Source organism: Capricornis sumatraensis, chromosome 1 (genome assembly GCF_032405125.1).
Source record: "Capricornis sumatraensis isolate serow.1 chromosome 1, serow.2, whole genome shotgun sequence".
Taxonomy (NCBI): Eukaryota; Metazoa; Chordata; class Mammalia; order Artiodactyla; family Bovidae; genus Capricornis; species Capricornis sumatraensis.
The window spans coordinates 243,151,444-243,168,993 of record NC_091069.1 but is presented as its reverse complement, the minus strand read 5'-3'; the positions used below and the strand labels follow the sequence as shown (position 1 = coordinate 243,168,993).

The 17,550-nt window shown below is 40.3% G+C and overlaps 1 protein-coding gene across 1 annotated transcript in view; it reads left to right on the top strand.

The window, feature by feature from the left end:
* Positions 1 to 635: 635 nt before the first annotated feature.
* DNAJC13 (DnaJ heat shock protein family (Hsp40) member C13) overlaps positions 636 to 17,550 on the top strand; it is a 140,611-nt gene continuing 123,696 nt past the window's right edge. The window contains exon 1 of the mRNA XM_068980123.1: positions 636 to 703. Within this exon, the coding sequence (XP_068836224.1) occupies positions 636 to 703 (68 nt within the window). The remainder of the gene's footprint in view (positions 704 to 17,550) is intronic.

Genomic DNA, 17,550 nt, shown 5'->3' with positions numbered 1-17,550 from the left:
GTCCCTGGGTTGGGAAGATCTCCTGGAGAAGGGAATGGCAACCCACTCCAGTATTCTTGCTTGGAGAATTCCATGGGCAGAGGAGCCTGGTGGGCTACAGTCCATGGGGTCTGAAAGAGCTGGACATGACTGAGTGACCAACATTTTAACTTTTACTAAATTACTTTTATAATGAGAATATTGTTCAAGTTAAACCTTATTTATATTAAGTTCCCTTTAAAGTGACAGTGACAGCAAGATGGTCAGCACTTAGCAGCTAGACAAAACCTTTTAGAGTTGGTTTGACACTTGACAGTCATGTGTTAAAATATTGTTTGGCAGTGTGAGATTTAAAGATTCATTTACTTTAACACTTTTTACTACATTCTCTATTCTTGGGATGGTGATACAAGGGCAATTCTTGTCCTCAGACTCAGCGTGGTGGAAAAGAGCTGTAACAGTATAGTGTGCTAAAGGCTCTCTGATAGAGAGGTGAACAGACCATCCTTATGGTCTTGTATAAAAAGTGGGTGTCTTAAAATCAGTACCATATGGCAGTCTATGAAAATATGATGGGGGAGATTCAGGAAAAACTCTTAAGGTTAGCACTATTACAAAATTTACCCATATTTTTATCTTTCAGGATTCAGCACAAAATGAACATTATTAAGGAAAATAAGGATTTAGCATGTTTCTACACAACAAAACATTCATGGAGAGGGAAGTAAGTATTTGTTGGTTTTACTTTTCTGTTCTTCTGTAAAGTATTTTAAAAATTACTTTTTCTTTTGATATGTCTGGTTTTCTCTGTTTTGGGAAGGAATTTGGATAAGAATTAAAAGGAAAATAAACCGATTATCCGTAGTCTTGACTGCTGTCACTTAAGGATGAGTTTTTGTAGTAGTGGAGTTTTCACTTCACAACTTTATCACCTAGAGATGAGCCTACGTGTTATCAATACATTTTCACATCCATTTGACAGTCAAAGAAAATATGCCAATAGTGCATTTTGTATTTTTTCTTTTAACCTGTAATGAAATTTAAAAATTGGTTTTGATCTTTTCCTTGGGAGGGGTTGATGACATTTTTCAGTAGCTTGCCTGGCCAGACTGAGGTGTAAATGGTTCCTGTTTCCTGCTGTAAAATAGGTAGTAATTCCTAGCCCTCTGATTGATATAAGGATTAAATGAATTGATAATGAAGTGTGTGAAGGTTTTAAAATTGTACCTTAAATACATTCAGTATTCAGTGAATGGCACTTTTTGATCATTACAAAAAAGTTTAGTCTGTTGTCATTTTGAGTAGTAGTAATAAGTAAAATGAGTATGCCACACTTTAACAAATAGGTGACCACATTATTCCAAATCAGGCCTCAGACTAAGATAAAAACGTGACATGTGCACAAAGCCAGTAACTTTACTTCTTAATTCCCATCCCCCACCCCTTGGAAGATGAGGAGAGAGAGTGGTATAGTTCTTATTCTTAACTTTGCAATTTTTAGGTAATAGTGTTGTTACTTCTTAGAATGGTGCAACATCTGAATTCTGTAGTGTTTCTGGTTTGCATTAATGAACTAACTAATTTTGAAAGGTTTGAGTGTTTAATTTTGTTTCCTTTTAGAAGCTCAGTTGTATGAGTTACTTAATTGTATCCTTGTAGAATACTTGTCTTGAAATTTTTTTCTTCAGTTAATTTCATTAAGCAAAGTTAGAATATTGGCATATCCAGAGTAGTATGACTCTCTTTAGTTATTTCAGTAAGCCTTAAAAAAAAAAAAAAGGACTGTCTTAAGTCATAGTCACCACTAAGAATGTTAAAAAATTTTTTCCAGATGATCACAATTACAAGTTCACAAAGCAAAAAGTATTGTAGTTATTTTGTTCTTTAGAATTCAACAGAATGCTATAATTGCATTTAAAAGACAAAAGTTATATTACGATGATTAGAGCCATCTAAAATTTGAGGAAAAAAAATAAAGATCATTTAAATATACAACATTTTTTCTTTCCTTCTTTGTAATTATTAGGAGCAGAACTATTTCTGTGCTATAAGCACAATTCCTTCCCTCTAATTCACACCTTTAAATTTGTTTTGTTTTTTATAACAGCTTTATTGATAAAATTTATATAACATAAAACTTTTTAAAGTGTACAATTCAGTGGTTTTTAGTATATTTGTAGAGTTGTGAACCATCACAACTCTTTTTAGAACAATTTCCTCACCTCTCAAGAGTACTCCTTTAAAAATACTAGCAGTTCCTTCCCTCCCTTCTCTTATTCCCTGCATCTGGCAGCCTCTAATCTATTTTCTGTTTCTGTATTTGCTTATTTAGGACATCTCATATAAATGGACTCATCCAATATGTAATCTTTCATGACTGTCTTCTTTCACTTAACATGTTATCAAGGTTTATCCATGTTGTAGTATGTGTCATTACTTGATTTCTTTTTATTGTTAAATGTATTGTGTGGGTATGCCACATTTTGTGTTGACGGACATTTATATTGTTTCTACTTTTTTACTGTTATGAATAGAATAGCACTACCATAAATGTTCACATACAAACTTACTGGTGAATCTATATTTCCAGTTCTCTTGAGTATGTACCTAGGAGTGGAATTGATGGTATATGGAGTTATATGGAAGTATATGGTAACTCTGTGTTTAACTTTTTGAGGAACAGGCAAACTGTTTTCCAAGTGGCTGCAGCATTTTATAATCCTACCATCAGTGTATGAGGATTCCAATTTCTCTAATCTTAACCGACAGTTGTTATTGTCTGTCTTTCTATTTTAGGCATCCTAGTGGGTATGAAGTGGTATCTCATTGTGGTTTTGATTTGCATTTCCCTGATGACTAAGATGTTGAGTATCTTTTCATGCTTATTTGCCATTTGTGTCATGATCTTCATTTTCTGAATGTTGAGCTTTAAGCCAACTTTTTCACTCTCCACTTTCACTTTCATCAAGAGGCTTTTTAGTTCCTCTTCACTTTCTGCATAAGGGTGGTGTCATCTCCATATCTGAGATTATTGATATTTCTCCCTGCAATCTTGATTCCAGCTTGTGCTTCTTCCAGACCACCGTTTCTCATGATGTACTCTGCATATAAGTTAAATAAGCAGGGTGACAATATACAGCCTTGGCATACTCCTTTTCCTATTTGGAACCAGTCTGTTGTTCCATGTCCAGTTCTAACTGTTGCTTCCTGACCTGCATACAGATTTCTCAAGAGGCAGGTCAGGTGGTCTGGTATTCCCGTCTCTTTCAGAATTTTCCACAATTTATTGTGATCCACACAGGCAAAGGCTTTGGCGTAGTCAATAAAGCAGAAGTAGATGTATTTCTAGAACTCTCTTGGTTTTTCCATGATCCAGAGGATGTCGGCAATTTGATCTCTGGTTCCTCTGCCTTTTCTAAAACCAGCTTGAACATCAGGAAGTTCACGGTTCACGTATTGCTGAAGCCCATCCGGTCCCATCACTTCATGGCAAATAGATGGGGAAACAGTAAACAGTGTCAGGCTTTATTTTTGGGAGCTCCAAAATCACTGCAGATGGTGACTGCAGCCATGAAATTAAAAGACGCTTACTCCTTGGAAGAAAAGTTATGACCAACTGAGATAGCATATTCAAAAGCAGAGACATGACTTTGCTGACTAAGGTGTGTCTAGTCAAGGCAATGGTTTTTCCTGTGGTCATGTATGGATGTGAGAGTTGGACTGTGAAGAAGGCTGAGTGCCAAAGAATTGATGCTTTTGAACTGTGGTGTTGAAGAAGACTGTTAAGAGTCCCTTGGACTGCAAGGAGATCCAACCAGTCCATTCTGAAGGAGATCAGCCCTGGGATTTCTTTGGAAGGAATGATGCTGAAGCTGAAACTCCAGTACTTTGGCTACCTCATGTGAAGAGTTGACTCATTGGAAAAGACTCTGATGCTGGGAGGGATTGGGGGCAGGAGGAGAAGGGGACGACAGAGGATGAGATAGCTGGATGGCATCACTGACTCGATGGACAACGTGAGTCGGAGTGAACTCTGGGAATTGATGATGGACAGGGAGGCCTGGCATGCTGCGATTCATGGGGTCGCAAAGAGTCGGACACGACTGAGTGACTGAACTGAACTGAACTGAACTTGCCATTTGTGTATATATATCATGAAATGTCTATTCAGATCATTTACCCATTTTTTAACTGAGTTATTTGTTGAGTTCCGTGAGTTCCTTATGTATTGTGAATACAAATCTCTTATAGAGATATGATTTGCCAATATTTTCTCCTGTTTGGTGGCTTATCTTTTCATTTTCTTGATGGTGTGCTTTGAAGTATGAAGTTTTAAATTTTCATGAAATTGAGTTTATCTGTTTCTTTCTATTGCCACTTGAGCTTTTTGTGTTGTTAGCCATTACCTAATTCAAAGTCTCAAAGATTTATTCCTTTGTTTTCTTCTAAGAGTTTTATAGTTTTGATTTGGGGTAACTTTTGTGTATAGTGGGTAGTAAGATCCATCTTTATCCTTTTGTATGTGGATATCTAGGGCTTCCCAAGTGGCTCAATGGTAAGCAATCCAATCGTCCTGCCAATGCAGGAGGTGCAAGAGATATGAGTTTGATCCCTGGGTTAGCAAGAGCCCTTGGAGAAGGAAATGGCAATTTACTCCAGTATTCTTGCTGGGAAAATTCCACGGACAGTGGAGCCTAGTGGGCTACAGTCCACGGGGTTGGAAAGAGTTGGACATGACTGAGCAACTACACTTTCACTTTTCCTTTCAAAAGTCCTACATTTCCCAGATAGGGATAGTTATTTCATTGTTATATATATTATTACGTGGCACTGAATCTTTTATTATATTACCTATTTTATGTAGCCCTTCCGTGGTGGCTCAGCTGATAAAAGAATCTGCCTGCAATGCAGATGACCCAGGTTAAGTCCCTGGGTCAGGAAGATCCCATGGAAAACAGAATGGCAACCCACTCCAATATTCTTGCCCAGAAAATTCCATGGACAGAGGATCCTGGTGGGCTACAGTTCATGGGGTTGCAAAGAACTGGACACGACTGAGTGACTAACAACAACAGTTTTATGTAGCCATCATATCTAAGTTTAAAGTATTTCTCATCGGTCTTATGAAAAAATAAATGTTCTTTCATTGAAAATTTTCTGTTGTTTTAGAGTTGCTATACGAACCTCTGTTTAGATCATATATCTGCATACAGCAAATTTTGTGTGTGACATGAGGGCTTTAGGGCCTAGGTTTTAAGAGATTCCATCTTAACCCCAACATTTCAGAAAAATGTTATTGGTAGTGACAGTAAAGATGGTCAAATATTTTTCATTCTCTTCAGTTCAGTCGCTCAGGCGAATCTGACTCTTTGCGACCGCATGAATCGCAGCACGCCAGGCCTCCCTGTCCATCACCAACTCCTGGAGTTCACTCAGACTCACGTCCATCAAGTCAGTGATGCCATCCAGCCATCTCATCCTCTGTCGTCCCCTTCTCCTCCTGCCCCCAATCCCTCCAGCATCAGAGTCTTTCACAATGAGTCAACTCTTCCCATGAGGTGGCCAAAGTACTGGAGTTTCAGCTTTAGCATCATTCCTTCCAAAGAAATCCCAGGGCTGATCTCCTTCAGAATGGACTGGTTGGATCTCCTTGCAGTCCAAGGGACGCTCAAGAGTCTTCTTCAACACCACAGTTCAAAAGCATCAATTCTTCAGCACTCAGCCTTCTTCACAGTCCAACTCTCACATCCATACATGACCACAGGAAAAACCATAGCCTTGACAAGGGGGACCTTTGTTGGCAAAGTAATGTCTCTGCTTTTGAATATGCTATCTAGGTTGGTCATAACTTTCCTTCCAAGGAGTAAGCGTCTTTTAATTTCAGGGCTGCAGTCATCATCTGCAGTGATTCTGGAGCCCCAAGAAATAAAGCCTGACACTGTTTACTGTTTCCCCATCTATTTGCCATGAAGTGATGGGGCCGGATGCCGTGATACTCGTTTTCTGAATTTTGAGCTTTAAGCCAACTTTTTCACTCTCCTCTTTCACTTTCATCAAGAGGCTTTTTAGCTCCTCTTCACTTTCTGCCATATAAGGGTGGTGTCATCTGCATATCTGAGATTATTGGTATTTCTCCAGGCAATCTTGATTCCATCTAGTGTTTCTTCCAGACCAGCGTTTCTCATGATATACTCTGCATAGAAGTTAAATAAGCAGGGTGACAGTATACAACCTTGACGTACTCCTTTTCCTATTTGGAACCAGTCTGTTGTTCCATGTCCAGTTCTAATCGTTGCTTCCTGACCTGCATACAGATTTCTCAAGAGGCAGGTTAGGTGGTCTGGTATTCCCATCTCTTTCAGAATTTTCCACAGTTTATTGTGATCCACACAGTCAAGGCTTTTTCATAGTCAATAAAGTGGAAATAGATGTTTTTCTGGAACTTTCTTACATTTTCGATGATCCAGTGGATGTTGGCAATTTGATCTCTGGTTCCTCTGCCTTTTCTAAAACCAGCTTGAACATCAAGAAGTTCACGGTTCACGTATTGCTGAAGCCTGTTTTGGAGAATTTTGAGCATTACTTTACTAGCATGTGAGATGAGTGCAATTGTGCGGTAGTTTGAGCATTCTTTGGCGTTGCCTTTCTTTGGAATTGGAATGAAAACTGACCTTTTCCAGTCCTGTGGCCACTGCTGAGTTTTCCAAACTTGCTGGCATATTGAGTGCAGCACTTTCACAGCATCATCTTTCACGATTTGAAACAGCTCAACTGGAATTCCATCATCTCCACTAGCTTTGTTCATAGTGATGCTTTCTAAAGCCCACTTGACTTCACATTCCAGGATGTCTGGCTCTAGATTAGTAATCACACCATCACGATTATCTGGGTCGTGAAGATCTTTTCTGTACAGTTCTTCCGTGTATTCTTGCCACCTCTTCTTAATATCTTCTACTTCTGTTAGGTCCATACCATTTCTGTCCTTTATCGAACCCATCTTTGCATGAAATGTTCCCTTGGTATCTCTAATTTTCTTGAAGAGATCTTTAGTCTTTCCCATTCTGTTCTTTCCCTCTATTTCTTTGCATTGATCACTGAAGAAGGCTTTCTTATCTCTTCTTGCTCTTCTCTGGAACTCTGTATTCAGATGCTTATATCTTTCCTTTTCTCCTTTGCTTTTCGCCTCTCTTCTTTTCACAGCTATTTGTAAAGCCTCCCCAGACAGCCATTTTTGCTTTTTTGCATTTCTTTTCCATGAGGATGTTCTTGATCCCTGTCTCCTGTACAGTGTCACGAACCTCATTCCATAGTTATCAGGCACTCTATCTATCATATCTAGGCCCTTAAATCTATTTCTCACTTCCACTGTATAATCATAAGGGATTTGATTTAGGTCATAACTGAATGCTCTAGCGGTTTTCCCTACTTTCTTCAGTTTAATCTGAATTTGGTAATAAGGAGTTCATGATCTGAGCCACAGTCAGCTCCTGGACTTGTTTTTGTTGACTGTATAGAGCTTCTCCATCTTTGGCTGCAAAGAATATATCAGTCTGATTTCAGTGTTGACCATCTGGTGATGTCCTTGTGTAGAGTCTTCTCTTGGGTTGTTAGAAGAGGGTTTTTTCTATGACCAGTGCATTTTCTTGGCAAAACTCTGGTTGTCTTTGTGCTGCTTCATTCCTCATTCCAAGGCCAAATTTGCCTGTTGCTCTAGGTGTTTCTTGACTTCCGACTTTTGCATTCCAGTCCCCTATAATGAAAAGAACATCTCTTTTGAGTTTTAGTTCTTAAAGGTCTTGTAGGTCTTCATAAAACCACTCAACTTCAGCTTCTTCAGCGTTACTGGTTGGGGCATAGACTTGGATAACTGTGATATTGAATGGTTTGCCTTGGAGACGAACAGAGATCATTGTGTCGTTTTTGAGATTGCATCCAAGTACTGCATTTCAGACTCTTTTTTTGTCCATGATGGCTACTCCATTTCTTCTGAGGGATTCCTGCCTGCAGTAGTAGATATAATGGTCATCTGAGTTAAATTCACCCATTCCAGTCCATTTTAGTTTGCTGATTCCTAGAATGTTGACGTTCAGTCTTGCCATCTCTTTGTTTGACCAGTTCCAATTTGCCTTGATTCATGGACCTGACATTCCAGGTTCCTATGCAATATTGCTCTTTACAGCATTGGACCTTGCTTCTATCACCAGTCACATCCACAGCTGGGTATTGTTTTTGCTTTGGCTCCATCCGTTCATTCTTTCTGGAGTTATTTCTCCACTGATCTCCAGTAACATATTGGGCACCTAATGACCTGGGGAGTTCCTCTTTTGGTATCCTATCATTTTGCCTTTTCATACTGTTCATGGGGTTCTCAAGGCAAGAATACTGAAGTGGTTTGCCATTCCTTTCTCCAGTGGACCACAATCTGTCAGACCTCTCCACCATGAGCCACCCGACTTGGGTTGCCCCACGAGCATGGCTTGGTTTCATGAGTTAGACAAGGCTGTGGTCCTAGTGTGATTAGATTGACTAGTTTTCTGTGAGTATGGTTTCAGTGTGTCTGCCCTCTGATGCCCTCTAGCAACACCTACCATCTTACTTGGGTTTCCTTAGTATACCTAAATTAAAGATAACCTCTCCAGGTATTTCCCTTGGGGATATTCATGTCACTTATTTCATGTTACCTTTATAATAGTTTTCATATGTTTCACTTTGCAGCCACTACTTATGTTTTAATGATTCAGGTCTGTTCACCATCATTATAGACCCTTTGGTTGGCAGAGTAACTTTTCTGCTATGCTTGTCATTTTCCCACTTGTACAGAATTAAATTTTATCTTCATTCTGGAAGCAGCGAAAAGTAGATTTCATTAGTAAAAAACACTTTCTTTTATTAAAGAGCAAAGTTTCCTTTTTGACCTGCCAAGTCATTTCTGTTGAAAGGAAGATTGATACATTTCAGTTAAACAGAAGTGAAGATTCTCTATGGAAAGCTTCAGAGTAATGTTGAAAATTAGGTACTTAATTTTTTTCCTGAATAGAAATTACATGGAAGTTCTGCCTGTGGATCACTTTATTACTTACATACACTAATTGGAGCAAATGCTCTGAATTTAAAAGTAGGATTTTAGTATATGAACAGGATTTTAGCTTCACTACATTGGGATATGTCTGTGATAAGTCATTGGCAGGTACCCACTATATTCATTTTTGCTAAGTCACTTCAGTCGTGTCAGACTCTGTGTGACCCCATAGATGGCAGCCCACCAGGCTCCCCCGTCCCTGGGATTCTCCAGGCAAGAACACTGGAGTGGGTTGTCATTGCCTTCTCCAATGCATTAAAGTGAAAAGTGAAAGTGAAGTCACTCAGTAGTGTCAAACTCTTAGCGACCCTGGAATGACTTGATACAGGAAATTTGACTTAAGGGGAAGGGAAGCTGGTGAATTTCTGATTCCTTTCTTGTAAGTAGGAAGAGTTGGACAATGAAGAGAGACTCTTCTCTTTAGCTGCCTGTTACTTACACACCTCACCAACTCTGATATGTCTAGGAATCCTAAGGTATTTTTCCCCTGCTTTGTTGATTTTAGCCCTTGCCCCTGCCAGCCTCTAAACCAGGTATGAGTCCGTCCTGAATGGTCTTTGTGTTTGCTTTGTACATCTCTTCTGCTTATCAGGCAATCTTGATATTTGAATATCTTTCAGAAGTGCAAATAGGACCACATCTCCTTATAGGAATTTTATATTTTATGCACAATGTTCTATTAAAAGCACAGTCTTTTTTTTTTTTAATGTTTCCTTGTTACTCTCTGCATGCATTCCACCCTCTCCTCCCCACTGCGTCAGCTGGAAAGCACAGAATCTTTTCAGCAAATGATACTTGACACTTGGATATCCACTTGCAAAAAAATGAATCTAGGCATAGATTCTACATCCTTCACAAAATTAACTCAGATTAACTCAAATTTCAGATAACAGACCAAAATGTGAAATGCAAAATTATAAAACTCCTAGATAACATGGGAGAACATCCAGATTACCTTAGGTTTGGTGATGATGTTTTAGATACAACACCAAAGGTAATAGTCATGAAAAAATGAATTGATGAGTGGACTACATTAAAGTTGAAAACGTATGCTTTCTGAAAGACAGTATCAAGAGAATGTGAAGACAATTTGGGAGAAAATAACTGCAAAAGATAGGAACTGTTCTACTATACAAAGAACCCTTAAAACTTAACAAGTGAAAAAACAAACAACTCAATTAAAAAGTGAGCCAAAAATCTTAACAGAGACCTCACCAAAGAAAGTATGCTGGGAATTTCTTGGTGGTCTGGTGGTTAGAGCTCTGTGCTTCCACTGGTCTGGGAACTACAATCTCACATGCCATGCGGCATGGCCATAGAAGAGAAAACAAGAAAATGTGCAGTTGACAACTAATTCGGGGAAATGAGAACGTAGAGATAAATGGCCAGAATCCAGAATGCTTGGCAACTCCAAATGCTGGTGAGGATGTGAAGCAACAGGAACTCTCCTTTATTGCTGGTGGAAATGTGAAATGGTACAGCTTTTTGGGAAGATAGTTCGGTGGTTTCTTACAACACTCAACGTTCTCTTACCATGCATGTGCGTGCTAAATTGCTTCAGTCTTATCCAGCTATTTTGCAATCCTGTGTACCATATTTACCAGGCTTTGTCAGGGGGATTCTCCAAACAAGAATACTGGAGTGGGTTGCCATGCCCTCCTCCAGGTCTCTTACCATATGATCCAGCAGTTACACTAAATTTACCCAGGGAAGCTGAGAACTTACATTCTTATATTGCACAGAAACCTGCACACAGATGTTTACAGCATCTTTATTCATAGTTACCAAACTTGAAAGCAACCAAAATGTCTTTCAGGAGGTGAATGAGTAAGTAAACTAATATATGCAGACAATGAATATTATTCAGTTCTAAAAAGAAATGAACCATCAAGTCATGAAAAGACATGGAAGAAACTTAAATACTAAGTGAAAGAAGCTAATCTGTGAAGGCTGTGTGCTGTATAATTCCAACTACATAGCATTGTAGAAAAGGGATACTTTATAAAAAGTAAAAAGATCAGTGGCATCCAAGGTTTGTAGCAGGGAAGAAAGGATAGAGTTCAGAAGAGTTTTAGGAAGGTGAAACTACTCCATGATACTGTAATGGTAGATACACTTGGATACTTTGTCCAAAGCATAGAATGGGAGACATCCAAGAGTGAACTCTAATGTCAGCTGGGACTTTGTTGGATACTGATGTATCAATGTACGTTGATCAGATACAGATGAAACACATCTGTATGGTAGGGGTTCTTGGTAAAGGAAGAGGATGTGGAGGGTGAGGACTGGGAGCATGGGGCAAGTCTTTGTACCTCATGTTTAATATTACTGTGAACCCAGTTCACATCACTTCAGTCACGTCCCACTCTTTGTAACCCTGTGCACTGCAGCACGCCAGGCTTCCCTGTCCATCACCAACTCCTGAAGCTTACTGAAAGTCCTGTCCATCAAGTAGGTGATGCCATCCAGCCGTCTCAACCTAGGTCATCCCCTTCTCCTGCCTTCAGTCTTTACCAGAAACAGGGTCTTTTCCAATGAGTCAGTTCTTCGCATCAGGTGGCCAAAGTATTGAAGTTTCAGCTTCAGCATCAGTTCTTCCAGTGATATTCAGGACTGATTTCCTTGAGGATTGACTGGTTGGATCTCCTTGCAGTCCAAGGGACCCTCAAGAATCTTCTCCAAAACCACAGTTCAAAAGTATCAGTTTTCTTTATGGTCCAACTCTCACATCCATACATGACTATTGGGAAAACCATAGCTTTGACTAGATGTAACTTTGTTGGCAAAGTAATGTCTCTGCTTTTTAATATACTGTCTAGATTGGTCATAGCTTTTCTTCCACGGAGCAAGCATCTTTAATTTCATGGCTGCCATCACCATCTGCAATGATTTTGGAGCGCCCCAAAATAAAAAAGTCTGTCACTGTTTCCACTGTTTCCCCATCTATTTGCCATGAAGTGATGGGACCAGATGCCATGATCTTCGTTTTCTGAATGTTGAGCTTTAAGCCAACTTTTTCACTCTCCACTTTCACTTTCATCAAGAGGCTTTTTAGTTCCTCCTCACCTTCTGCCATAAGGGTGGTGTCATCTGCATATCTGAGGTTATTGCTGTTTCTCCTGGCAATCTTGATTCCAGCTTGTGCTTCTTCCAGCCCAGCGTTTCTCATGATGTACTCTGCATAGAAGTTAAATAAGCAGGGTGACAATATACAGCCTTGACGTACTCCTTTTCCTATTTCCTATTCTGTTGTTCCATGTCCAGTTCTAAGTGTTGCTTCCTGACCTGTGTAGAGGTTCCTCAAGAGGCAGGTCAGGTGGTCTGGTATTCCCATCTCTTTCAGAATTTTCCATAGTTTATTGTGATCCACACAGTCAAAGGCTTTGGCATCATCAATAAAGGAGAAACAGATGTTTTTGTGGAACTCTCTTGGTTTTTCGATAATCCAGCGGATGTTGGCAATTTGATCTCTGGTTCCTCTGCCTTTTCTAAAACCAGCTTGAACATCTGGAAATTCACAGTTCACATATTGCTGAAGCCTGGCTTGGAGAATTTTAAGCACTACTTTATGAGTGTGTGAGATGAGTGCAATTGTGCGGTAGTTTGAGCATTCTTTGGCATTGCCTTTCTTTGGATTTGGAATGAAAACTGACATTTTCCAGTCCTGTGGCCACTGCTGAGTTTTCCTAATTTGCTGACATATTGAGTGCAGCACTTTCACAGCATCATCTTTTAGGATTTGAAATTGTTCAAATGGAATTGTATCACCTCCAGTAGCTTTGTTCGTAGTGATGCTTCCTAAGGCCCATTTGACTTCACATTCCAGAATGTCTGGCTCTAGGTGAGTGATCACACCATTGTGATTATCTAGGTCATGAAGATCTTTCTTGTATAGTTCTTCTGTGTAGTCTTGCCACCACTTCTTAGTATTTTCTGCTTCTGTTAGGTCCATACCATTTCTGTCCTTTATTGAGCCCATCTTTGCATGAAATGTTCCCTTGGTATCTGTAATTTTCTTGAAGAGATCTCTAGTCTTTCCCATTCTATTGTTTTTCTCTATTTCTTTGCATTATTCACTGAGGAAGGCTTTCTTATCTCTCCTTGCTGTTCTTTGGAACTCTGCATTCAAATGGGTATATCTTTCCTTTTCTCCTTTGCTTTTTGCTTCTCTTTTTTTTACAGCTATTTGTAAGGCCTCCTCAGATAACCATTTTGCCTTTTTGCATTTCTTTTTCTTGGGGATGGTTTTGATCAGCGCTTCCTATACAATGTTACGAATTTCTGTCCATAGTTCTTCAGGCACTCTGTCTATGAGATCTAGTCTGGTAAATCTATTTCTCACTTCCACTGTATAATCAAAAGGGATGAGATTTAGGTCATACCTGAATGGTCTAGTGGTTTTCTCCACTTTGTTCAGTTTAAGTCTGAATTTGGCAATAAGGAGTTCATGATCTGAGCCACAGTCAGCTCCCCGTCTTGTTTTAGCCTACTGTATAGAACTTCTCCATCTTTGGCTCCAAATAATATAATCTACCTGATTTTGGTGTTAACCATCTGGTGATGTCCATGTGTAGGGTCTTCTCTTGTGTTGTTGGAAGGGAGTGTTGGCTATGACCAGTGCATTCTCTTGGCAAACCTCTTTTAGCCTTTGCCCTGCTTCATTCCACATTCCAAGGCCAAATTTGCCTGTTACTCCAGGTGTTTCTTGACTTCCTACTTTTGCATTCCAGTCTCCTATAATGAAAAGGACATCTTTTTTGGGTGTTAGTTCTAAAAGGTCTTCTAGATCTTCATAGAACCTTTCAACTTCAGCTTCTTCAGCATTACTGGTTGGGATATAGACTTGGATTACCATGATATTGAATGGTTTGCCTTGGAGACGAACAGAGATCATCCTGTCGTTTTTGAGACAGCATCCAAGTACTGCATTTCAGACTCTTCTGTTGACCATGTTGGCTACTCCATTTCTCTAAGGGATTCCTGCCCATAGTAGTAGATATAATGGTCATCTTGAGTTAAATTCACTGATTCTAGTCCATCTGAGTTTGCTGATTCCTAGAATGTTGACGTTCACTCTTGCCATTTCCTGTTTGACCACTTCCAATTTGCTTTGATTCATGGACCTGACATTCCATGTTTCTATGCCATATTGCTCTTTACAGCATTGGACCTTATTTCTGTCACCCGTCACATCCACAACTGGGTGTTGTTTTTTCTTTGGCTCCTTCCCTTCATTCTTTCTGAAGTTAGTTCTCCACTGATGTCCAGTAGCATATTGTGCATCTACCGACCTGGGCAGTTCATCTTTCAGTGTCCTAATTTGTTGCCTTTTCATACTGTTCATGAGGTTCTCAAGGCAAGAATACTGAAGTGGTTACCATTCCTTTCTCCAGTGGACCACATTCTGTCAGACCTCTCCACCATGACCTCTCTGTCTTGGGTATCCTTACACAGCATGGCTTAGTTTCATCAAGTCAGACAAGCTGTGGTCCGTATGATCAGGTTGTCTAGTTTTCTGTGATTGTGGTTTTAGTCTGTCTGCCCTCTGATGCCCTCTCTCAGCACCTTCCGTCTTAACTTGGGTTTCTCTTACCTTGGATGTGGGTTATCTCTTCACGGCTGCTCCAGCAAAGCGCAGCCTCTGCTCCTTAGCTTGGAAATGGGGTAGCTCCTCTTGGCAGCCCTGACCTTGGACTTGGGCTGCTCCCTCAGGCAGCACCAGATTATCAGATCCCTTTTAAATTTAATTGATTAGTTAATGTGCCCCAGGGACCTAGTATATCTTCTTCCTTCTTTCTGCCCAGAACAGTTAATTTTCTTAGGGTTTCTGTGTCCCAGTTAGACCCTGGAATGCAATCTTAGGAGCCAGCTAAAATGCTGTTCTAGTGCCTCTTTGCAGATTCTGAGTAATTTTACTCCTTGCAAAGGTTTAGTTAAAATGATTAGTTATGTGACGAGTACAGATTTGCTAGTGTCACTCTACAGTGTCATAGACGAAGTTAGTGAAAGTGAAAGTCACTCAGTTGTGTCCAGTTCTTTGCAACCCCATGGGCTATACAGTCCATGGAATTCTCCAGGCCAGACTATTCAGGTATGAGCTAAATCAAATCACTTACAATTATACCATGGAAGTGAGAAATAGATTCAAGGGATTAGATCAGATAGACAGAGTGCCTGAAGAACTATGGATGAAGGTTTGTGACACTGTGCAGGAGGCAGGGATCAAGACCATCCCAAAGAAAAAGGAAGGCAAACAGGCAAAATGGTTGTCTGAGGAGGCCTTACAAATAGTTGTGAAAAGAAGAAGTAAAAAGCAAAGGAGAAAAGGAAAGATATACCCATTTGAATGCAGAGTTCCAAAGAACAGCAAGGAGAGATAAGAAAGCCTTCCTCAGTAATCACTGCAAAGAAGTAGAGGAAAACAATAGAATGGGAAAGACTGGAGATCTCTTCAAAAAAACTAGAGATACCAAGAGAACAATTCACACCGGTTCAGTTCAGTTCAGTCGCTCAGTTGTGTTCGACTCTTTGGGACCCCATGAATTGCAGCACGCCAGGCCTCCCTGTCCATCACCAACTCCCAGAGTTTACTCAAACTCATGTCCATCGAGTTGGAGATGCCATCCAGCCATCTCATCCTCTGTCGTCCCCTTCTCCTCCTGCCCCAAATTCCTCCCAGTATCAGGGTCTTTTCCAATGAGTCAGCTCTTCGCATGAGGTGGGCAAAATATTGGACTTCCAGCTTTAGCATCAGTCCTTCCAGTGAACACCCAGGACTGATCTTTAGAATGGACTGGTTGGATCTCCTTGCAGTCTAAGGGACTCTCAAGAGTCCTCTCCAACACCACAGTTCAAAAGCAAAGATGGGCCCAATAAAGGACAGAAATGGTGTGGACCTAACAGAAGCAGAAGATATTAAGAAGAGGTGGCAAGAATACACGGAAGAACTCTACAAAAAACATCTTCACCACCCAGATAATCACGATAGTATGATCACTGACCTAGAGCCAGACATCCTGGAATGCGAAGTGAAGTGGGCCTTAGAAAGCATCAGTATGAATAAAGCTAGTGGAGGTGATTCCAAAGAATGCTCAAACTATGGCACAATCACATTCATCTCACATGCTAGTAAAGTAATGCTCAAAATTCTCCAAGCCAGACTTCAACAGTACATGAATCGTGAAATTCCAGCTGTTTAGGCTGGTTTTAGAAAAGGCAGAGGAACCAGAGATCAAATTGTTAATATCTGTTGGATTATTGAAAAACTGACAGGAGTTCCAGAAAATCATCTATTTCTGCTTTATTGACTATGCCAAAGCCTTTGACTATGTGGATATCCACAATTGTGGAAAATTCTGAAAGAGATGGGAATATCAGACCATCTGACCTGTGTCTTGAGAAATCTCTATGCAGGTCAGGAAGCAACGATTAGAACTGGACATGGAACAACAGACTGGTTCCAAATAGAGCAAGGGGTACATCACAGCTGTATATTATCACTCTGCTTATTTAACTTATATGCAGAGTACATCATGAGAAATGCCAGGCTGGAATCAAGATTGCTGGGAGAAATATCAGTAACCTCAGATATGCAGATAACACCACGCTTATGGCAGAAAGTGAAGAAGAACTAAAGAGCCTCTTGATGAAAGTGAAAGAGGAGAGTGAAAAAGTTGGCTTAAAGCTCAACATTCAGAAAACTAAGATCATGGCATCTGGTCCCATCACTTCATGGCAAATAGGTGTGGAAACAGTGGAAACAGTGTCAGACTTTATTTTTTAGGGCTCCAAAAATTACTGCAGGTGGTGATTGCAGCCATGAAATTAAAAGACACTTACTCCTCAGAACCTAGATAGCCTGTTATAAAGCAGAGACATTACTTTGCCAACAAAGGTCTGTCTAGTCCAGGCTATGGTTTTTCCAGTAGTGATATTAGGATGTGAGAGTTGAAATATGAAGAAACCTGAGCGCCAAAGAATTGATGCTTTTGAACTCTGGTGTTGAAGACTCTTGAGAGCCCCTTGGACTGCAAGGAGATCCAACCAGTCCATCTTTAAGGAAATCAGTCCTGAATATTCATTGGAAGGACTGAGGCTGAAGCCGAGACTCCAAGCCTTTGGCCAGCTGATGTGAAGAGCTGACTCATTGAAAAAGACCCTGATGATGGTAAAGATTGAAGGCGGGAGAAGAAGAGGACCACAGATGTTGAGATGGCTGGATGGCATCACCAACTCATTGGACATGAGTTTGAGTGTACTCCGGGAGTTGGTGATGGACAGGGTGGCCTGGTGTGCTACAATGCATGGGTCACAAAGTGTTGGACACAACAGAGTGAACTGAACTGAAACCATGGTGGAGGTAATGAAGATAGTGGTGACCTCCTTCAAAAAGTCCCGTGCAGGCACTGCTACACTCAGTTCCCCTAACCCTACAGAAGGCCACCGCTGACCCAGGCCTCCGCCGGAGACTCCTAGACAGTCATCGGCACGTC